Source organism: Rhea pennata, chromosome 1, assembly GCF_028389875.1.
Source record: "Rhea pennata isolate bPtePen1 chromosome 1, bPtePen1.pri, whole genome shotgun sequence".
NCBI lineage: Eukaryota > Metazoa > Chordata > Aves > Rheiformes > Rheidae > Rhea > Rhea pennata.
In genome coordinates, this window is record NC_084663.1 from 190,849,203 (window position 1) to 190,873,980 (window position 24,778).

General features: G+C 33.9%; 1 protein-coding gene across 2 annotated transcripts in view; it reads right to left on the reverse strand.

The window, feature by feature from the left end:
• Positions 1-24,778, reverse strand: part of NBEA (neurobeachin) — a 519,777-nt gene that overhangs the window by 266,183 nt on the left and 228,816 nt on the right. For both annotated transcript variants that reach the window (XM_062567111.1, XM_062567112.1), the window contains 2 exons: positions 21,417-21,543; positions 16,808-16,935 (listed from right to left, as the gene is read on the reverse strand). In XM_062567111.1, coding sequence (XP_062423095.1) covers positions 16,808-16,935; positions 21,417-21,543 — 255 coding nt within the window. The remainder of the gene's footprint in view (positions 1-16,807; positions 16,936-21,416; positions 21,544-24,778) is intronic.

Genomic DNA, 24,778 nt, shown 5'->3' on the forward strand with positions numbered 1-24,778 from the left:
AGATATAGTGCAGTATACATAGGCAAAAATAGACCAAAACTCATGGAGGACAGATCCATTTATGTCTATTAGGAAAAACTGCCAGGATGCAATCTCTGGCTTATGAAGATCCCACACACTCAAAAGCTGTAGAGATAAGTTAAGGAAGAATCATCATACCTGTCTGGTTGGAATTATCATACATAGGTCTGGCAAAAGACCATTTTAATAATCTTTTGCTTTTAAATTTGCATGATCCTCTATTTTAAGAAGTCCAACCTGTGTTAAGAGCCCCACTGCTTTAGGCTTGGCATAGACAGTAAAATAATTTCCTTCTTTAGACTCTTTGTATTCTAGCAGGAAAACAGAAAGGGAAGAAAATATTTTCTTCTCATTTTACAGACAACAGAGAAGGCACAAATTGCTTGAGGTATTTGCACAAAATTAGAAATAGAATTTGTAGCACAAATCAAAATAAAATCATTTTCTTAAGCTTTCTTAAGCCAACTGCACTGGTAACTGCACATATTCTTCCTCTTTATATTTTCATAGCATTTTGTGAAGATTTTTAGTGTGCAAAATTTTATTAATTCTAATCTAATATGAAAGAACAATGATAACAAGCTTCGAAAAATAATGGCTTCTCTAACTGAGGCTAGCACACAAATCTACTTTTTCTCTTTTCCTCACCTTAATTCAAGTGATAAAAGTATTTGCAAGTCAAACTAAAATTGTTGCCTGCATTCTTCAGCTGCAGATAAGTTCTTCCTATACCATCTGTATCAAATGCCATTAAGGAAGCTAATGTAATTACTAAAATACAAGTGGATATTTCCTGCATACAGCAAGGTTAAAAAGGTCACCGTTTAACTGAATAGAGTATGTGCTCTTTATATTTGCTGGTCTTAGTACTTTTCTTCATGGTCTATTCTCAGTCCATTAAATATAGCCATCAAAATGCAGCAATTTGATGGCAACAATGACCACATATATGGATGCAAAAAATGGGAGCATCAAGTGCGTGACCTTAGCTAATCTGGAATAAATGATGTATGCCTGGCAATTATCTTTAAATGCTCTGGTTTACATGACTTCTTTTGCAGTGTTCTTCTCTTGCCTCAAAGATATGCTAATTATTTCTTTTCACTATGACTTATTAATGTCTAAAAAAAGATTAATTTCAGATTTACTACTTTAGTCATGTCTGTGGCATTAATGAAATCACGGGTTCAAAACCTCAAAGTTGCCATGCTGAACTAGTCAATCAATATGAATTTCTATTTTGAAGAAATACAACATAGGCTGATAAAATCAATTTTTAAAAAATCCTTATGAAATAAGATCATGGTTTTGAACTTCTTTTTATTATTATTAATACAATGTGTGTATGAGTCTAACTGAATACCACTACAATTTCATCTGGTCTTTATCAAGGTTTGCTTGCATTTTTTTCAGTGATTTTACTTTGTGTTAACTTAAACCCTTATTGGAACTGGAATCAATTGTAATATTAGAAAAAGCAAATGTTAAATGTTTTACACCTTCTGTTGAACTTATAAAAAAGATGCAATTAACTACATTTTACAGCCTGCAAAAATCTTTCGCTTAGTTATAGCTTCTGCTTAACTGGAAGTCTCAGGTATAGCTAAACAAAAAGCTTGAGAAAGTTTACTCAATTTAATCTGTTTCACAAAGAAAACTTGGCCTTTACTACTCCCCTGTGACATGTCATAAAACAGGAGTCACGAGTTCTGAAAAAAAGAAAAGGTTATAATAAAATAAAGACATGCTGCGATATGCATTATTTTATTAATATATGAATAGTGCTTGAACTTTATTTAGAAACTACCATAAGGTCCTAAAACTAATGAAAAAGAATCAGAAAATGCTAACATTCTCTTTTTCCTCACATACTTTTTTACTTTCATAAAGTGGGCTATTTTCTGTTTCCTACCAATATAGTCTTCCATGTTCTTTAAGCAAACCTGCACTGTTTTAAATTGTTCATTGTAATTATTGATAACTAGTACCAAAGTATCTTTCCATAATCCTTTCTGTCTCATGTGCCAAGAGACAGAATAGGAATTTTCCACAGGTAATTACCACTCACTATGTGTATATCAAGCTTTCCATTATATCTATTCAGCATTTATTAGGAATGGTACAAGAACGTTTCAATAACAGTTCATTCTGGTCACAAAACAAAAGCATGTTATGGGTTTGACAGCATTAGGTTTACAAAAATGATTGTGAATTTTGTTTTTTCAAGTGGTATTTTTTTCTTCAAGTTTTTAACTTGCAAAATGTCTTTCTTCTGCCATCAAAACCTTATGGCAAGTAAGAATCCAAACCTGGATTCAAATTTATGGTTTTAATCAACTATAGTTGCTGATGAGATCACTACAGATCTAAAAAGAGATATACTGTGGAGGGAAAATATAAAAATAGGTGAAAAGTTTGGAAGTAAATTCTACAAACAAAAATTATTAACTGAAATGATAGATGTTCTTATCCCAAGTAACATGATTATTAGAAAACAGAGGTGATGATCTTTTCGTAGAAAAATAAAGATGTATCAAAACTGCATTAACCTGAGAGAAACATGAAGTTTTCCAGAAGGAAACTCCTAATTCAACAGATAGTAATAAGGAATGGACACTATTTTTTTTTTTCATTTTCAAATGACATACAACACGAAGGACTGCATACTGCTGAAATCCTAAATTTGATAGACTATTCTTCTCAAGGAAGGAGATATCAAGAATCAGGAAGGAAGGAAGATGGTATTATTTATCCAAAAAGTAAGATGTGTATTAAGCACACATATATAACATATTGCAAGATTACACTTGCAAGATTGCAAGATTGGTTTTAGAATCAAACTAATATCACATATTTTGTAGACATTTATATTACATTAATGGTCTTAATTTATTAAAAGCAAAGGTTGGCAAATATTCAAAAACTGCTCAAAGTCTGCAGATGGCAATCACAGCCAAGATGCAAAATACTTACAACTTTACTTACACTAGAGGAGAGGAGATGCTGTTCCAAAGAGCATATACTTATTAGAACAAAAGTCAGGGTTATGGATTTAAAAATTCTCTGTAAGAGCCTGGATTGTTAAATGACACAACTAATTTTAGGGACCACGAAAGATGGCTGTATGAGTACTTCAGCTCATCCTTTATATGGCAGATCTCCTTTTCAGAGCAAGAGAGCGATAGAAAAACTTTCATCTACATGAATGTGAATTTGATTCAGTGCTTTTACTGTTGGCCAAGACTGCTCTACTGTTGACGATTTTTTTGTTTTGGTGTGAGACACTGCAAAACACATGTAATATTGTTTGTATTGGCTACCCCATATCTAGAAAAGATGTTCATTCAGATTATCAATTACCGTTAAAACATTTTCAGAAATCTTGGAATTTGAATCTTAAGATGAATACTGCAAATGAACACTGAGAGGTTAATACAAATAACAGATTTTAATCTTTTCAAACACAGCACAAACTGTTGGCTCATTTTAGTTGAAGCTGTAAAATAAAAAAGATCCTAATATTAGGATCATATAAAAGGTATCATAATACTGTGTAAAAATTTCATAAATTATTTTCTCAAAGTGAGACAACCTATACATTTTCACCATTCTAGTTACTAAAAGAAATATACGTGAGGACTATAATATGTCCAGAAATAATTACAGAATGGCAAAAACTCTTGCAAGTTTTCCATAGAAGCGGCATTTATTACAATGTACACAATCTACTTTTTAGAACTACAGACTTTCGTATTGTGATCCCATGAGCTGCAATACTGACAAAACTGATGTTGGCACCACACTACCCTGAGGAGTCTAGCCTTAAAACGGCATATGGAATTTTTGTCAATTTTCCGTTAGTGTTAATGGGATGCACAAATTCTCATTCATCAAATAAGAAAGAGAGTGCTTAATCTACAGAACAAAATCCACCACCATTGTTCCATTTATTCTTTCATTAAGATTTTCAAAACTGATTCTGTTTATCATTTAGCACCTTGGTTATTTTTCATGCAGGCAGCAATCTTTTCTGATTTACTCAATATCTGCAACTGTTTTTCTCTGCCCTTCTCTTAAAAATAGTATCTCTTTGGATGCTTTTCAAATATCTATTGTGATATAGTGAAGTAATAGACTTATCCAATTGATATACCAGACTAGATCTCAAACTGATAAAAATCTATCATGTATCAACTGAGAACTGGCTCTAATTAACATTAATGACACAAAATTATTCTTTTCATATGAAAGAATAAATCATAAAAGCTAACTGTAAGATATCAGTTCCCTCTTAAGTGCAGCAGACATTTTTTGGAACAAGATGGTACTCGGCAACTTAGCATATATTAGAATTTAATTTAGAAAACAAATGTGTTTCCATTTCCTCTAAAGTTCTCTTGTAGACAACAGGTCAAAACAACAAAATCAGTGATCACACTTCACTGCAACTGATCACATTAAAATATGTAAAACCTAGGAAGTGTCTATAAATTTGAACTATTGCTTTTCTGTTCAAGTCTGCTTAAGTTTCAGGGAGACTTGAGTAGCTTGTAAACCTTTTTGGGGGGTGGAAGCTTGGAAGAAACTAAAAAATAAACTCCAGTCTGAACTTCTGGAAAATTTGTACTTTTCTGAAATGAATCTGAGTGAAGGACATTTCAAATTGTTTTCAAACACTCTTCAGTCCACCATGCAAATGAAAATAAGATCTTGAAGGTCTCCTGATTTCCCCCTCCATTCTTATGGCATCACTCTTCAGTGCACTCAAGCTTGTGGTTATAATTCTACCACAACTGCTACCCTGGATATTCCATTTCAAGCAATGAAGTGAGAAAAAATGAATGGAAACAGCCATTTAAAAATTAATTTAAAATGGAAAAAAATTAAAAGATTTTTCGAGTTCTGTCATACGGCAGTCTCTCAAGATGTCATTCCTTTCCTGATCAAGTTGCCATTTTGTGACCAAATGTGAACAAAAATTACTAAATAAAAACAACAGATACCAAAGAAATTGCTATATATTGAACTATCTAGAGAAAAGCAGCTATTCTGAAATTTTATCTTCTATTAATGTCTCACAATTTTCTTATTTAAATGTAGAAATGTCTATCCCTCCTTTCTCTTTTTTTCCTTCCTTCTTCTCCCCTCAAGTCTGTGCTACAGAAAAGAAGAATATTCAGAACTATTTCAACAGTGAGTTAATTTCAAAGTATACAAGCAAAAATCATTATTTCTGTACACTAACGCTAGCATTTGTTTACACTTTCTACCTTTGCTAGACTTATGATGCTTTCTTCTCATCTTGAGCCTTCTTTAACTGTCAAAAGTGACATCCTGGACTAGGTAGATAACATATATGATACAAAATTACAGTTTCAAAAATATCATGCTTTCCTTAAAAATATAATAAAGGAATGTAATTCAAATGTATTGCTCTAAGGTTTCTTTCTTTCCTCCTAAGGTGAGGGTTTTATTTTCCTCCTGAAATTTATCAACTCTTTTCTTAGTTTCAGCCCATAACTTACTCCTGTTTGATGCCATATTTTCTCTGCTTAACCATTCTGTCATTTTTGCCTCTCTTTTCTTTTAAAATTAGGGTTTGCCTTTTCTTTCCTTCTTTCTAATACTTCCTTCTAATCTTTTTGTTATACTCTCTTCCGTTATCAGGGGGAATATTATCATCATGTCTGGACATAATTGAAATGGTGTGTATATGGTGAATGACAAAAAAGGAAGGGGAGAAAAGGATAGGCTGCACAGCAGTACAACCACTTACTCTTTACCTGTTCTCCCTCTTGCCTTGTGCTTCTTCTCTTTGGCAACCTTGTGGCCATACTGAGAGATCAGCGAGGGAACCAGCACAGCTGCAGATAGGAAGTATAACAAAAATATAAAGAACTCATGCAAGTTCCTAAATTTCTAAGGCCAAGAGGATTATTATTTTAACTAGATCTGATCTCCTGAGTAGTATAAGCTAAGCCAGGAGATTCCATGGTCTAGTTTTTGTATCTATCATCTGAGCAAATTGTTGGTCAACTAGTATTTTGTTTAGGTGATGACTGTTATCTGAGAATTCGGTAACATAGAAAAACAAAACTCCATTTCTACATTGGATTTTGCTGACCTTAGTTGGCAGCCATCACATCTCATTCTTATCCTGAAACCCTACTGACAAATGGTAATCATCGTAAAACAATGACTCTCAAAACACAAAACCATACCGCAGTTACAGATATTCTGAAATAGCTTGTATTTCTTGTGTTTCTTTCTCCTTTATTTCCTTGACAGTAACATTGTTATGGGCTCTCCCTAGACCTGCTTTGACATTGCTTTACCATCTTAATTTGACATACCACAACTGTCTCTATTGTCTGACAATTCTTTGTCAGTGAGTGTGAGGGTTTCCCATTGCAAAACATCACTATTAGTACAAAAAGATTTGATCATAAAGTTCCACATAACATCATACAAAAAAAAGACATAAGATATATAAGTTTAGCAGGTTTTTTTAAAGTAAATGTTAGCATAAAGCTAGACAGAACAGGTAAAGAATATCATCTTTTTAACTGCCTTTCAGTCCTTGTGAAAATAATACCCAGTCTTTGCAAAGATAATACCAGATCTGTGGGGAGATTGTTAACATCTAGATAAATCAAGCTTGATGGTTCATTAACATTTATGCTATCACAGCACCTTTTTCTATAAAAAGTGAAACTTAAAAAAATACCTATTTATAAAACCTCTCAGTTGAAATAGCTTCTCAAGATAATTCATCTATGAGTTTTTGCAGAACGTTCTTTGTTTATGCCTTGAAGGTATGGAAACTAGCACATCCATATACAGAAGGACGAACTGCAGAAGTGTCTTGAATCAGGACAAGTTTAGCGAGTTTTGTTAAACTTGGCAACCAATTAAATGTTTCCGTTTGGCTCATAAGAGTAGGAGAAAAGTAGACACAGCGTCAAGGAAAACAGAAGGAGAAACTGTGACCAACCCTAATGAGATTAGTTGTGTAAAGAACCTGGACGCAGAGATCAGGCTACATGGAAAAGGATTAAACTATATCTTACGAGAAATACAGCTTTCAGGGCAAAATCTGAAACAGAGATGTTATTTGCACCCTATAGTTTATCAGATAAAATTAGGTAGTTCTCTAGAGAATTGCTGGGATAAGTAGCCTGATTCCATTTTTAAGCCTTTCGAGGACAAAGGGTGGGGCAAATACCAGCATAACTGTTTCAAGCCCAAAATCACACAGAGTCCCCTACCGAGCTCTGAATGATGAATTAAGTGGAATAAGAACCGGAGAACCTCTGCCTGTGGGGAGCTTCAGTCACAGCATGAACATCCTGTAGATACTGAATACCTTTTTGGCATACCACCTCGTTTTTCTTTGGACCTGGACAGTAAAGGAGAAAATAATACGGGGAAAAAGGTGGCTGCTCTAAAAAAAAAAAATTGTACAACTTAGTCCAGCCTTACCATGCAGCACTGCTGTATGTCTGATATGATGAGTCCACCTACAGGCTATGTTACAGTAGTGCTTGTACATGTAAACAAATTTTTCAAGAATCTTTTTAAAATTATTTGCTTGAAGCAACATTAAGTAGCTCTTGATAATTTTTTCAAGAATGAAGCAAACCTAAACAAAATGTTTTTGCATGAAAATTGCAGGTAAGAAGAAAAAGGGTGAAGGAGGGGGATCTGATCTTGATGGTACTAAGACAAAGGGGAAAGGGTATGAAGTCAAAGAGGGCATTCTACTAGAGTTTTAAGGACAAAAGACCAGTCCTTTCTAGGCCTTAATTGCTTGCAATTGGAATACATTCTACTAGCTGGGGGGGGAGGGGGGAGGCGGGGAGTGAAAAAGTGCCAATATGCACTTCTTCATGTACTTTAAAGAACACTGTAGGCATCGCTGCTTTCCAGGTGATATAACTTGTTTATATGAGCACTTTTAACATTAATTTAATGATTTCAAGCATTTAGTAGCTTCTTTATTCTCAAGATAGCTTTCAAAGCTTCTTTTCAACAACTCTTACTCCTTTATTTAGCTACCGGCATCTGTTTTCCTGAGACTGCATATGTATATATATATTTATTGCTGCATCATAACACATTCTGCTGAATATATGTAGTTGATTTTAAACTTTAAAATTAATTTTACATTGTCAGTCTTTTTTTTCCCCTCTGTTGGTAGGAAACAGAAAATGAGGACTTACTACATTTTGGATTGTAAAGATGTCTTGATTACTAACTAATGTAACAATGATAGGACATAAAATCACAGTGCCAACAACCATTTCTACCCTTAAGTTACACTGGGACCACCAAGCCAAAGCCAAAGGAGAGGGCATAAGCAGTTAACCTCTGTTACACAGTCTAATATATCTTAGTAAGCATCCAATTCATTAGACAGGGACAGAGTAGCTCATATATGTAATTAATTATTGGCAGGTTCACTTTCAAGAAGGTGCCAGATGCTAAGTATTTTCTAGTTGTTATATAGATCTCTGATCTATAATGTTTCCTGCTGTGTTAAACATCTGCTCAGAACATACTTTTGTGCACAAAAACTTTAATAATTCAAGAGTTAAATCTTCAAAACCAGATGTATATGTATCCTCTTCATTTTCCTGTATTTTCAGGACATCCCTTTAAAGGTGTCATAAGTGAATATTTTATAAAAAAAATGTTCAGTAACACATGTGAGAGTTATCATAGTTTGAGGATTTCACTGCGGATAGACAGTAGAGATTTTTGCTCTAGTACTTGTTCTTCAGTTCCTCCTCCAAATGCAAATATTTGATTTGTCTTGATACTAGCAGCATATTCTGAGAAACAGTTTGGAAGTTGTAAAGCTTTGAATTTTGACTCTGCTGGAGTACCTGTAACTACAATAGGCAGATCTGGATATCCATTTAAGCTTTCATCATTCCATTACTCCTACTATCCAGACTTCTAGAAAATTGCTGTTGTTTTCTGTCTCCATATATACCTGACTCATCAATCCTCTTCAGTAAGAAGCACTTTCAGTCCCAAAGTGTTTGGAGAAACACAAGCATACTGGGAAACCTTACAGTAAGACATTAAGACCTAGTCACAGATAGAGAATTTCTCACAATTGACATATCAAATTCCAACAGCCTATAAGCAGCAGTTTGAAATAAAACATTTTTTTTTTCTATTTATGAAGGGTTACACCTGGTGCAGGCAGGATTTCAATCAGCAGCAATATTTTATATCCATTGGAAGATTTCAAGAGTTTTCTTGTCCTGTTTAAATTTTTTTATTGTTTTCTCCACAGTGAAGAAAAAAAACCCTACAAATTCCATCACTTGCAGAAATTCATAAACTAAAAAATAGAAATGATAAGCAGAGCATCCTCACAGAGCAAGTGTGCAAATACTCAAAGTCTGTAATAATATTAAGTTGTTCAATGTAGCGTTAGTGACAATGAATGCTTTTTCAACTTTCTGAACAAAGCATCATCTCTAACTCATTCTTGTTCCAACTTAGTTATCTAAATAGGATGTGTTAAAAGTTTTCAGATAGCAGTGTGATTTCACTAGGATCTTTTTGCAAATGTTTTTGTTGAAAGATAAAAAGAAATCTATGAACAGAAATTCTACCTCCTTCACCCAACTAATCTTTGAGCACCATAACTTACGAAAACAAAACTCAAAGGTTTGGATCAGCCAAAGATTGATCAGCTTTAACTGAACTATCCTAAGCTGGCAGCATGATCTCTTACTAGATAAAATAATATATGCTGACAACTGGAGCACAAGGGAAGAAAGGACTAGGAGGTGGCAATGACAGAGAAGAAATGTATTATGAACTCTAAGCTTAGCCTTGAAAAACAGTTCAGAGTTCATATTCCAGTACAACCCATAAACTTACTGATCTTGACTGGCTAGAGTAACCACATTCAGTGAGGCACACAGTACAAATGGTACTAGTCTGAGCATTCATGACAGCCTTCCCACCACAAATATTTTTAACATTCACCTTGATCTCCAGTAGGAATTCTCTAATGCCTAATAGAGTTGAACTCACGCCACACTCTCTCTTAGGTCTCAGTTACCTATTGAATGATAAATCAGTTATTTTATTATCCCTTCTCCTGCACTATCCATTATGCTGTACTAATGTTTATTACACAGTTGCAACTCCTGAGTCACTTTTCAATCAAATCATTTTTTCCATATATTCACTACATGATCACAGATAGAACTGAGCTTGCATACCCTAAATGAGGGTGCAGATCACATATTTAAACTGATGAAATACATATGTAACTATTTCCTCGGCCAAGGTATTACAGGGTCTTTTTTCTTTATGCAGATACCTATTTTCATGAAATTTGTAGAAAAATATCATCTTTTGAGCCTCCTCTGTTAAACTGATCAAAACTGGCCACATATTCAAAAGTTATCAAAAAAACAAGTGACTGAGCCTCCTCAGTGTTATGATATAAGTCTCATATCTGCAAGAAACCACATTAAAGTATTTGTATGGCTGCATATTTACATATTTTCTCTTTGAAATTTGAGGACTGTCTATAGCTGACATTAGGCTTATATGAGGCTTGCCTTAATAGAGAGGCTTCACTATGCAGAGAAAGGAGAAAACATCTCACAAGCCATACCAAAATGACCTTCAAGATGACGACTAAAAAACTTCTTAGCTCAAAAAATAAAAATCAGTTTGCTCATGTGTATATGTATATGGCAGGGTGACCACGTACATGAGAGAAAACTTGCCTCTTCTACCTGAGAAGAAATATGTATTCCACACAGTGGCTTAAACAGTGATCGTCTTTGATGCTTCAAAGTAAGATGATACACATTTTGGCTGCATCTGGCCAATGGCCAAAAAAGGAAAAACACCTTTTCTTACTAAACCCTGTAGGTGGCTAGCTGACTCTGAAGAACATCTGCATATAAATGTATGAATAAATTCAGAGATTACAATGTTAGAACAAATTAAGGCCAATGGAGACTACCATTCCTTGCATGGCTCAAGTACAAAGGCAACGGGGATTCACAGGTTTCAAAGCCACACATTCAGCGAATACATCCTGTTTTTCCTTTTGAGAACTTGAACTCAAGACTCCATTTAAAAAAGATACTTAATCCAGTTGTAAAGACTACAATTAATGATGATCTCAAAACTTAACACTCAACACTTGATGATAAAATCTAGTAAACTTTGCCAGTACTATATATACTCATTTCCAGCCTTCTGCTGATAGCAAGGCTAGAACATCCTGTAGTACCTAACTTCTTTTTTCACACTGCAATTGGCTTCTCTGTTTTCCTCGGTACACTGAATAAAACAAACTCCTTAAATCTTACTTCACAGAGCTTATCTCCCATCCCTCATTCTTCTGCTTTGCTCTTTTCTTCCCTCTACTGTATGGCCATATCTTTTTGAAGTGCTGACTATACAACCAGGTAATAGCAGTTTTACCGAAGTTATGCACAGAAATGAAATCACCTCTTTTTCTTCTCTTTGTAAGCATCCAAGAGTTGGACCAATCTTTGTTGCCTCAGCACTGAGCTAAGGGAGCTCAGAGTATGCTAATTATTGTAACAATTCCTACATTCTTTTGGGCTACTGCTTCCCTCATCTCCTTTTTTCTAGGTATAGTCTATATTCTTTGTTCCTAGACATTGAACTCAGCATTTGGCTGTATTGAAATTCTGCTCTTCCTTGGTTTGTAGTTATTCCACAAAATGATTCACATATCTCTTCAGCAGAATGCTTTTGCTTCTCGTTTCACACACAAGCAACCTTTGTTTAATCAGTGAACTGTGCCAGACACAATTCCGCACTGCAGTCAAGACTGTTAAACTAGGATCAAAAGGTCACTCATAGGGGCTTCTGCACAATAAATAGTTTCAGTTTTTGCTTATATTTTGTTAATTCCTTTTAACATAAGCCTTAAAAGCATAATACTGTATTTCCTTATTTTCTTCTCTTTTGTCAGTACTGACTTTTCATTAGTTCTTTTTTTTTTTTTTTTTTTTTTTTTTGATCAGAACATTGATCACAAGCTGTGCTGCAGACTTTTAAGTAACTAGCAAAAGCCTGAGCAGCTGAAAACATTCTTGAACATATGAACAAAAATATTTTGGATATGGTAGAGTGAAAGAAAGTGACAAAACTGTATGAACAGGCAAGTAAGTTCTGAAAGAATGTATATGCAGTTTTTTTCCCTCTTTACAGCAACTGAGCACAAGAACAATACATAAACTCTAAAAAGTTCCTAAGAGAAAGCCAAAGGCAATGTTGAACAATGAAAAGTACTCTTTTTCCCAGGATATATACAGGATTTCCAGGTTACCACTGTACCTTAGGAAAATAGTTATCCTCTGATTTTCTTACTACAAAGCTGTTCAAGATTTTAGACTGAGATCTGACAAAAATTGTCCATACTGGTAGGTTTTCTTTTGCAGAAGAGAAGGTACAATGAAGTGGTCATGCTGATCAATTTGCAGTTATTAATATCCACTGCTCACAAAATGATGACACACTTGAAGTCTTTGGGAGCTTTAAAAACACAGTCATTTAGCACTCAAGTTCTATCTGTGACTCTCAAAAGAATGTTTTAGGCAATTTTTTAATTGTTTCAAGAAGTCTCCGGTCACATACCATTATGAACCTAGCCCATCATAACTTTTGTTGATTATTTTCATAGGACCACGTCTTAAGTTAATGAGGAGAAACCATTTCTGCTCCTATCAGTATGAAAACATTTTGTTTAATCTGATTTGAATTGTATATGTATCAGAAACACACCAAATGTATAGCAAAGAATTTGGAAGAGCTCACTTGGATAAGGGCTACCTGGCTGACATTCCAGCCAGATAATGATGTAGGAAAAGGAAAAGAATTGGTAAAGGTCAATTTAGTATATCTCACTAAATAAAAACAAAAGAATTGTATGCAACTAAGTTTTGAACTTAGACCTATTGTTACAGTTTAAGACACATCAAGACTAGCTGAGTGAAATTTTTTTTTTTACTCATCTGTGCTTGACAAAAAGAGGATATAACTTTTCTTTTGGATATGGATCAGTTTACACTTGCCCATAACATTTTCACCTAAAAGTCAGAATGTTGTAATACACTTTATATGAAAGGTATTTGCAGACGATATGGAAATGGAGTTAGTGAAAACATATCTGCTCAAGTGTTAAATGGATCCACAACGAGCATTCCTAAGCTTAAATATGTGACCTATACATACTGCATGTTTGTTTCCAATTAGGTTCTATATGGGTAATTTTAACCTTTGTAATGTCTGTTCTCTGAGGTATTGAAAAAGCTAAGTTGATGAACCATGGAAGTATTGAACTGGTTTTAGTATACTCTGTTTGAAGCTATTTGCATTCAGTTGCAAGTCAATCAAATTTTAACCTGTCACTGAGGAAATTTTTCACTAACACAATATTCTAGGCAGTTGCTCAATCATCTGAAATATAGACAGTCAGAAGTGTAAGATGTTTTTGAAGAAAGAACTGGTTTGGGGAAAAGGAACAAAAATGAGTATTATTTCAGAAAGTAAGTAGCTGAAAAATTTTTATCAATAAAAATCTTCTGCAATATCAGATTACTATCTGATAGGGTTCCTCTGCTGCCAGTCATGTCTGGGAGTTTAAAAGAACAAACATGAAAAAGTAACAATGGTGAGAGAGCTCCTAGTCTTTCATCCTGAGCTGCTCAGACACTGTAGCGAGTTCATTTCAATTCCACTAAAAGTTAAGACGACACTACTTATATATTAAATATTATTTTCTTAAACAGTACACCCGCCAAATATTAGGTACAAGCCAAAGGAAAATGCAGTGGCATGGTATGATTGCAAGTTTTTTCATTAAAAGTTTCAGACAGCTCAACTATTCCAAGGAGGTGAAACCATAACTAATTTGTGTACTTCCTTCCAAATATATGTCAACACCACCTATCTCACAGCATCAAATCTTTTGGAAAGTTGGCATAAGTGACTTGTTTTAGAAATACTAGAACTATTTTTTTCCTCCTCCTTTTGTACTGGGATCTTTCTCCAATATGCAAAAACCTAAGTTACAGAATTGTACATATTCTTAAGAAGTCTGTAATGATACAGTAATTTTTACATACACACACACACACACACACACACACACACAAAAGGAAACATCACCAAAGAAAGCTATCAAGCAGAGGAAGTCAAAATCTTTGATGCCTCAAGGTATTCAGATTTTAGCAAAATCCAACACAGAAATGCTTTATATCACATTCTCAAAGACCGCAAGAGGAATGAAAGTATTTTTATGTTTCAAGTTTGAATAAACAAAAGACTATATACTTTATAGAATACAACAGATATATTTATGTTAACTAATTTGAAAAACGGACAGCAACTCCAGAGTTGATTAAATAAAGTTTATTTGCTACTTTTTAATTGTTATAACTAAAATCTTTGCAAATAAAACAATGCAACAAACTATTTCTTACAAAACTTTCAAGCTAACTACTGCTTGCCAAGAATAAAGTAAGTTTATATCATCAAAGTCCCACAGGAATTCTGTGTCCTAATGTATCTTGAAGCACTCTACTAATAATCTCTGTTTCGCAGAGTCATTATATATAAAGCATTTTCAAGGGATAAGACCATCATTAGCTTTCAATAAACGATGTCAGGAAATTTCTCAAAGTAAATTATGTAATGGACCAACAGAAAATGCAGAATTCGCTTTTAAAGGGAACTTAACTAGGCAGGTTAGTGAAGATAAAGGGTCTCAAACAGGCCATGAAGAAAGAAAGGATGAAAGAAAGTAGACAATGACTATAGCAGCAGCTCTGAGAGTTCTCTGTTAAGATGAAAAAGAACCTAAATATTTTAGAAGGAAGAAGCGGAAATGTAAGTCATGAGGCACATTTTGTTCAAACCTAAGTTGTGCTTGGCTTTTCTTTTCCAGATCACTATTTCAACCTCTTGGGTAGAAAACACTGGCTCTTCAAAATGAAGAATAAGAGAGCTTTTGAAGGGATGGTTAGACATAACACCAAGGAAAAGTGTTTGGAAAGATGGTGCTTATTTTCAAACTTAGTGCTTGATTCATTAGAAATTACTCCCGAGAGGGAATTGAATGGCTGAATCCTAAAAGGGACAAAACTTGGAACAGCAGTCCAGGTGGGCAGCAGACGAATGCTACAGGCTACAGTATGATTTCTCTACCTAGATAGGAAATGGCAAAAACTCATACTGCCATATTGTGATTAGATTCCTGTTGCCTCTGGTTTTGTCACATGCTAGGAACTGCTGGAGTCTTGTTCACACTATAATTATGACCAAAAGAGTTATAATACCACTAATGAAGATTTTTTTTATATCTATGAAAGAGCTCAGGTGAAACCAAGTCAATTTTATTTGTACTGTATAAAAATTACTGTGCAATTAAACTGTTGTCAAACAATAAAGGATAATATTGTTAAAAATTTTGCAATTAACTTTGCTGAAATAAAACACCGAAGAATGGAATCCACCAAAAAACCTTACAACTATCTCATTAGGCAGTGAGTAGCTCAACTTATTAACTGCAGGTATCATTAAGTGAGAATAGCATCTTTTTTGTCGTTATAAAATAAACAGTATCAAATAACTGAAGCCTCTGAAATTACTGAACTATAATATCATTTCTTGTATAAAACAATAAATAGACAAAAAAGGAAAAAGCTAGTTAAAAGATTTCAGTCACAAGGTGCAAGTATTTCTATCATTAAGAATAAAACGGGGCCATGTTGCAGAAAATAACTAGGCCACAGAAAGACTGATATTTGGACAAAAAGTATGTATAATAGAAGGAGGTTTCCCCAAATAATTCAAACACAAAACTGTTTTTTTCTGTGTATATTTTCACACATTATCAGCTTTGCCTGAATGACTTTTTTTCCCTCAGAAAACAGTAGCTTTTAGCATATAGTGTATAAAAATAATTCAGGAAGGAATATATTCCTCTGGGTGTATGACATGGGAGTAGTGCACGCTTGTTCCAACTCCCTCATAACAATTTTAGTTGTATTAGCATGGATTCTTTACTTGATGCATTAGTTTAGTTCTTTTGCACTGATTTCTGCATACCATTATTTTCTCTCTCCGTTATTTACTGCCTTAGTTAGGAGGATTCATTACTTTCCCAAAATTTTATAATCACAAAGTAGTAAAGACTATACGTAAAAAATGATAAAATCCTTAAAAGTGTTCTAGGGTATTTTTCTTGAAAGAAACATCATTTTTTTTATTCCCCTCTATGGATAATTCCTTATCTGCCTGCGTGAATTCAACTGATCCATATGAGCAAGTAGTGTCTCTATCAAATACATACGCATGTATCAACCATTCTGGAGCACTCTCTTCAATTTTCTTTCCTCCAGCCAAATTGATTACATTTTTAATTATATTTTCCTCAATTTTCTCATAGTCAGGCTGGAAGATGTATAATAATATAATTACTTTGAGGAGCAAAAGGCAAATTATAGAGAGATTTTTGAATTCCAGGATGACAGAATGCATCTTTATGCAACCTATCACTTAGAAAAGGGAATAAGAGTCATCACTTTTAATTATTTTAAATACAGTTAAATATAAGGAAGTGAAATCACAACATATTACCAATAGATTCATTTATATACCAAAAATAATTATATACAGTCTTGTTAAAATGATAGGATTCACTTCCTGTTCATAAATGACTAATAACCAAAATATTATGATCTTATAACAGAAACAGTACCTTCAATCAACAGCTCTTGTCCATGACTGCCCAACAACGTACGGGATAGGAAAGGGGCAAAATCAACAAAAATTTCTCGTAGGAGAGGGGCCACCTTTTCTAAGGCTCTTTCAAGCTTTGCAGTGATACTGTGAAAAAACAGAACACAAGTGGAAGAAAAAATATCAATAAAAGTAAATGATGGTAAATCATATCTGCTTTTAACAGATCCTGTAAGTTTCTTCAGAAAACAGAATGATCATAATTTGATTAACTTTACAATGTTTATAACACCTTATGCAAATGTTATGTCAGATTCATCAGCCTGCTAGCCTCACAAGTTTTAAGACATTTACAGAATATTCCAAAACAGATAAATATTTTTTCTCATTCTTAAACATGTTAAGAAGAATCTCAGATATTCAGGTATGCATCTATTGCACCTATCTCAGCCTATACTCATCCTTTCATATGCATTTGCAAGCATGAAAAGTTTTTCTTCATTTAAAATAATCAAAATTTTCAGTTTTTTGTTCAAGCTTTCAGATAACAACATCTGACACTGAGATGCTAGACAATGAAGTGCACTCACTCAGGAACTAAGAAAATCAATGTTCAGTTCTTTGAGGCATTATGATCCCTGTAAGTCACGTTGTGTTTCTATTTCTACTTCACCTACCGAGACTATATGCTCTTTGAAGTATGGAATGCTCCTTAATTTGTATTTGTACAACAAGAAGCAGTGTGGTGAGTTCTGTGTGATTCTTAAATACTAGAAACAACACCACTCTACCTGAGGACCCAAGTCTAGCAATGGTATGAAAACCTCAGCCTGTGCTATGCTGTTCTCTTTGAAGGATTGTATCACTTTAGCTTGCTTTTATGTACAATTGCCCTCTTCCCTTCTAAAATCTGACAGAGTATAACTCTTCTTCTCTATAAAAGTCTTATACTAAGATTTAAAACTTTCTATGTTAGCACAAAGAAATGAACTATTAGTCAAAAGTATAAATGAAATGACATACATTTATATTCTAGGGTACCAAGCATTTTTGGCGTTGTTTCTCAGACTGCCTGTGGAGGAGATTGTTTTCTTTGTGCTTGAATCAGAGCACCAAAATATTATCAGCATTTAAAAGCACAATTATAGGAAGAAGTTAAAAGAATGCACATTGATACCACCACTTATATTTTTGGTGGTATCTACTGTGTACAAACTTTAAATAAATGTGAACTTCTTGATACACATGAAGATGTGTCTATTTTAAAACAAATCGGATAATATGAACATATTGAAAATTTTCCTCCAATAACTTAAAATGATTTTTTGAGGTCATACAGCTTATTTGCTTTCAATGTGCTGTTCTCTCATTTCATATTCAGACACTGATTTTCTAATATTCTACTGAGGAATTCACCTCACTAACCTTTTGGTTAGTGACCTGTTTTAGATGATTACTTCAAACAAATTTCACTATGCTAAAACCTCTATTGAATATACCTGAAAAACAAGTGACTACCTCAGACAGAGGCCTACATTTGCTACATGAATCTACCCCAACCTTTTGCTGCTAGAAACTTCTCTAAACATCATATGGGGGTTAATGCGACCAGTTTTCATTACTTAACTAAGTTTTAAAGGATTTTTTATAAACAGTTAATATGGTGGTTTTTCCTTTCAATTTGGGGACATTCAAGGCAAATAAACTCTTAATAGCTTCTAAGTTTATGATTCTTTTTTGCAGATTAAAAGCAATGTATGTCAGAAAATAAATTACATAAAGGTGAGAAACTGAGACAGAGAAGATTAAAAGAGCACAGTAAGAGAGTCAGATAAAAAAGATTACTTCTTAAACTGTGAGGAAAAAAACAAATAATTCTGTGGATAGTTCTTATTACTTATTACTTCAGTTGATCACAAAGAAATCACATATGAGATTTACTTCCATTCACTGTTTATTCAATCTGTGAAAACATTCGGAGTCTACCAAGAATGGCAAGAACATGTTTTATTAAATGCCGGCTATATACAGCATAAAACTTCAAGAAACCAAGCAGCTCTTTTGAAGTAGTTCTTGGTGCGGTGATGTTAGATCTAAATAAAAACCCATGTTCTAAAGACTAGTATTTTTTCTCAATTGAAGTGATTAAATTCCAGATAAAACTCTAATTTCTCCAACAAAAAAATTTGCTGCAGAGCACAACCATCAGTTTATGTCCTAATAGCCACAAAATTCTGAAAATTTTCAAGTTCCCTGCTGTAAAAAGCAACACAATAATAATATTTTAAAAATATACAGTGAAGCTGTTATTTGAACCTTTTGACTTACATCCTTAGCAGGATTTTATCCTCAAAGGGCCGAGTAACACACTAAAGCACTTTCTATAGGTTTACCTTCCTCTTGCCAAAAGTAACATGACTATGAATGTAAAATGACAGGAGAATCAATTTGTTCTTTGTTCAGCAATCCAGCCACTCAGCTGTTTGGAACTAAATCGATATAACTTCTCTATGCCTACTTTTTTTTTTTTTTTTTTTTTTTTTTTTTTTAATATCTAAAGACTTTTAAAAGATTTGAAATGAAGCATGGTAATATATCATGGGATGCGTAAGAAGGACAGAAATCCAGGGAAGCAGTAAAAACACTCAGAATTATCATTACAAACTGGTAGAGCAATGGGTGCATTATTCTGAACTGGCAGAAAAGAAATAGTTCTCTCAATTTTATGAACTTAATTTAAAATTGTATTATAAGAATCTTAGCTGATCAGCCAACAACATTTCTATTTTAATATTAAAATATGCTTTTTACAATAAAAAGTAAAACATTAGAATAAAAAAGCAATATTCTTTGTAGAATGGCAATTAAATGTATCTAGAGAAAACTAAATGCTTTGCTTTGTCAAAATTGAAGTGTTTAATTTCCATACTATTATATATATAAAATTGAATATATATAAAATATATTTTATTATATATATAAATATATATATATATAAATTTCTGTAACATTATGTAGTATCAAATAAAATAAGTAATAACACCCATAACCTTAGATATCATACAAAATTGTAATAGCAGACAGTGTAAAAAAAAAAGAAAAAAAGATAAAAGGGAGGGTAAGGATACCCACACAAAAGAAATTAAATTGATTAAGTTGATTATCTACATTTTAAATATAATATTCCACAATATTTTTTTCAGCTACTACTCACAGTGCAGTGACTTCAGAATTCAAATTCCGACTTCAGAATTTGAATTCTTGATTTTGAAACACAAATTTTGCAAATGAAGGTTTTTGACTTCTGAGGCAAAACCATTTCAAAATGCTTATAAAAATGAACATTGCATTTTTTAAAATGATTTAAAAATAGATTCAATCCAATTTAATTTTGTCACTGTTCAGTATTTGACTTTAAATTTCTTCTGTCTCAGAGAAGCACATTCCTAAGGAGGAAGATGAGAGGCAAAGCAAGTGGTTTAATTAGGCCACAATTTTATTAACTGTCTGGTAACAACTGTCTGGTAGCTGATTGTCTAGCAATAAATAAAATCATAATCATCATTCTTTCCTTGCTCATTCATAACTTTTTGGAGTGTAGCCAAGAGCCCTCATACTTTTACACTGGTCCCACACCCACTGCTGGGATTTCAATGCATTACTCCTCTGAGACTTCAGAGACGATGAGCAAACAGAGTTACTGTACTGTGTGTTAAACCCCTGAAGCACCAATAACATCTTTACAGATTACCTAGGGTCCTTGATTTAAGTTTATTTCTATTTTAGTTTATTAGTGAATGAAACTCTCCTATAGAAAGAAAAGTTGGCACAGCTTGTAAGCCTGTATGCAATTAGATTGGTTGCTGTCTCAATTTCCATTTTCCTAAGACTATATCTCAATGTGTCTGGCCAACCAGTGGAGATTGGCAACCTCTTAGCACACCTGGTGCAACATTTTTAGGGCAGATAAGGGTGCATTTTGAAAAGGTCCAAAATTTGTCTTTTATGTGTGCCCCGGGACAAATGAGTATCTTTACAACATCATATACTATTAAACAAATAATGTGACTGTAATTTTAGAGGGTATTATCCTGGATATAAATCTATATAAGAGAGGTATTAACTATTCCATGGCCTGTGTCTCTTGCTATACCAACTCAGATGTAGTGCATCATCTAGTTAACTTCATGAAACATAATCTGGTTTCATCCCCTCCAATTTACAGGAGGGCTTTTATTTGCTCAGAAGAATTTGTGTAGGCCTTTCTTCCTACTTGCCAATGCTCTATTGCCAAGAGTAGGTTGTTGAGTTTGCATTCCATCCTGATAGGAAAACTCTTACCACCATTATTAAAAGATGCAAAAAGGTCATGAACTAGAGAATTACTTTTAATGAAGTTTTAGTGACTAGTGTAATTCTAGTAAGTTAGACTGCTCAGTGAAGTGTTATTTTAGTCTGTGTACTCTAAGTACTGAACATACAAATAAATATATATTGAATTATAAAAATAACTAAAACAATACATATTAAATAAGCTAAAACTATTTTTTTCTTTTTATGCTATTCTGGATGTATGAGGTTGTTGGAAGAGAAATTATAATTAATATGAAAAGATACAAGTTAGGTACCTCATGTTTTCAGCTGAATCTTCTGGCATTGGAGCAACAGTTTGGACAGCTGGGAGATTTTTGCTGGTAGCACCATTCACAAAGCTGGATGACGAAGAGGAAGAAGAAGATCCTGAGTCTACTGCACCTGTCCCCCAAAAAAATACAGGTCTTAATTTAATCTGAAAATATATAACTTTGAGAGATTTTAATATAGTCTTTGTCTTTTTCATCTACTTTAAAATAGGCATTCTTACTTGTTCTAAAACAATTAAAAACTGCACTGGCATATATGGTATATGAATATCATATAAATTAATTACTTATTTTGTGAGTATAACAATAATAAACTTAAGTGGCTATTGAATATCAGGCAAAATAAATCCTTACCTCATTTTCATTATTCCCAAATTATATTCCAAAGATGAAAACATTTTTACATCATCCTGTAAAGCAAGATCTTTTTAAAATAAAGGTATATTTAAGAAGAGCTTGAATGGAGAATAGAAGTTTAACTATTTCATTTTTCTACATATGCAAACTTCTTGGCTGCATAGTTGCCACTACAGGCAGAAAATAAAATAGAAATGAAAAAATGGCAGCGAAGACAGAAAATGTACAGTCTTTCATGAAGTAATGGCAGAAACTAGCGTTTGAAGAATATTAGTATTCTAACAAGACGCTAATTCTAAATTTTTAAAATTCCACCCTAGAATCAAGAAGAATTTTAAGACCTCAGAAGCATGGGAGCTGTAGGGGGTTGATTGCAATGAGTTGCACACAGCTGCCCAGAAAGTAGATGCAGACAGAGCTTGCATTTATACTTACGTGATCTAGGTCAGAGCTAAGGGCTAAACTTAGGCTCTAAGTGCCAATCTACCACGTTTGCTGAAATGTTTCACTCTGAAGCGAAACAGAGAAGTGATCACGAACAGTAGCGAAAGCGTGACAAACGCTGCTGCTGTTGTGCCGCGCAGTGCTTGCGCCGGAGGTATCAAGCGGCAGGGCTGCAGCTGGCGCGCAGAGCCAGGGAGCGCACGGTGCGCAGGCAGCCAGGGTGCTCGAGCCGAGTTAGCGAGGAGAGGTGGGCAACCCCAGACTAAATTACTGTTTAAAAATGACAGCTGCTAATTCTCTGTTGCTGGCCAGTGTTAGCAATTGATATTGCACTGTCTTTCATATGAGAGAGGGAGACTGTTTTTCTGTTTCCTACAAACAAACAAACAAAAAAAGCTCTAAAAAGCCTTTGTGTTTTTTAACTGCTTAAAGCAGTGAATTGACAATGAAGTAGAAAGGCCAAATGCTTTCTCTGCCTGCAGAGACGTGTATTTTTTGTTTTCCCTTTGAATAAATTATTGCTGGTGAAAGAATTAAGGTATAGATTAGACTTTTGACTGGCCCATTTAAGTAAATTTACACTCAAAACAATACAGAAATGAAGTAGGATTTGCTGGGCGTGTTGACCGCTAGAGCGGCTCGTCAGGTTGAGGACTTGGACCAGGAATTGATCTAATCTGCAGTTTGAACAGTATGATTGGGATGTATTATGGCTAACATCTAGGCTCCTGACTCGGACTAAATACAACTGTAAAATGTACCCAGACACACTGAGAGGAAAACACAAAAACGTACAGTAGGCCATCTCTCCCAAGCTTGGAACCACAAAAACTTCCCTGGAAATGGAAGCGCTTCAAAAGTTTGCACAGAAGCATTAAGGTTTCACATAGAGGAGAACAGATTTTATATATATACACACACATATATGTGCATGTATGTATACATCCACATGTACATATATATGTGTATATATCTGTAAAAGGATGTTACATATTATGTATTACTTTTTCCTTTCACATTCAACCGTTTTCACTAAGGTTTTTGACCGAAAAATTAGTTGCTAGGTTATTTAACCAGCTGTAATCACTGGCTCCCAGAAAAGAAGGCCAAACAGACCTAGAACTATTAGATTAACACAGAAGCAGGAATCAGGATATGAATCGCAGAAATTAACTCTAAAACTACAGAAACAGGTTACTGTAAAAAGAGAGGAAGGAAGGAAGGAAACCAATCTCCTAAGAGATAAATTCAAAGGACTAAAAGGGCTTTCATAACGCACATCTCATTACACTGTGACAGTGACACTGACTCTGACAGTGATGGCAGATGGTGGAATGTGAACACTGCAATACATGAGAGAACAACAAGAAACACCACTCTCCAAACTCCAGCACAGGATACATCCTAAAGACAAAACTGGATGTGCAGAGTATCTGTGACATACTGTAAAAACAACTGTAAATAGAGGGCTTGGGGGGACATCTAGTGTTTCTAAAAATTTGTATACTGTTTCTTTTTTTACCATAGTAAAAAAAAAAGGGTTATTTAATGAAATTCTATATAGTGATTTAAAATCATTAGTAAGTATATAACCAGATGGCTTCTGTATACCTCATGAATACACCTCAGAAATAGACATACATGACCATTGTCTTAACTACTGTAGGCATATTCTAATTACAAAATGTGAAATGAGCATTTTTAACTAAAATATATTTGTATGTTTCCAGTGTGGACACTGTTTTTTACTGTCATTAACACATTTAGCATTTCTAAAATGTTGGTATCTAATTAAAACTGGTAAAAAAGTTGGACAGAAAACAGCTTTTAAACTATTTCTTAAGAGAATTAATCAATAAAGTCATCCAGGTGAATCCAGGCATAAAGGACTTTCCAAAATAAGATCAGTGAAGAAGTTCAGTACATATATAGTTTTGAATAATTAAATCTGATATTTGCTGAATAACCATCCAATCAATACTTTCCCATAAATCAACAAAATCCATAGAGCAGGAGATAAAGAAAGGCTGCATAAAAAAAAAAAAAAAAAAAAAAAAAAAGATCTAAAACCACGACTTTAATCCACAGTGCCAGTATCTGCAATGCTGTCCTGTACCAAGAACAATGTTGGGGAAATGACTGATTTTTAAAGAGAACTACTTACAAAGAAAAACTACTACATTCCAGCTAAACATTTCAAATCTTAAAGCTCTGAGAAGACTGAAAATCTTACACTATTCAGTATCATCTGGAAGAAAAGATTTTCAATGCAGGATATTTTTGCATGATATAAAAGTACCTAAAAGGAAATTCATTCAAGATTAACAGAAGCGGCTACACAAATGGAACTGTTCATAGAAGTGAAAACATTAATCAGTGCATTTATTCCTCCCACCTGCCTCAGGATAATTAGATTTTTAGATTTCTTTTATTCTTAGAAAAATCAAAGTTCTATTACCAGGTATTAAGGGCAATCTGTAAAAGGAAAGAAAAAAAAATGAGTGTATCTTCATTTTATTCCATGAAGCAGAGGATGCCAAAAGCTT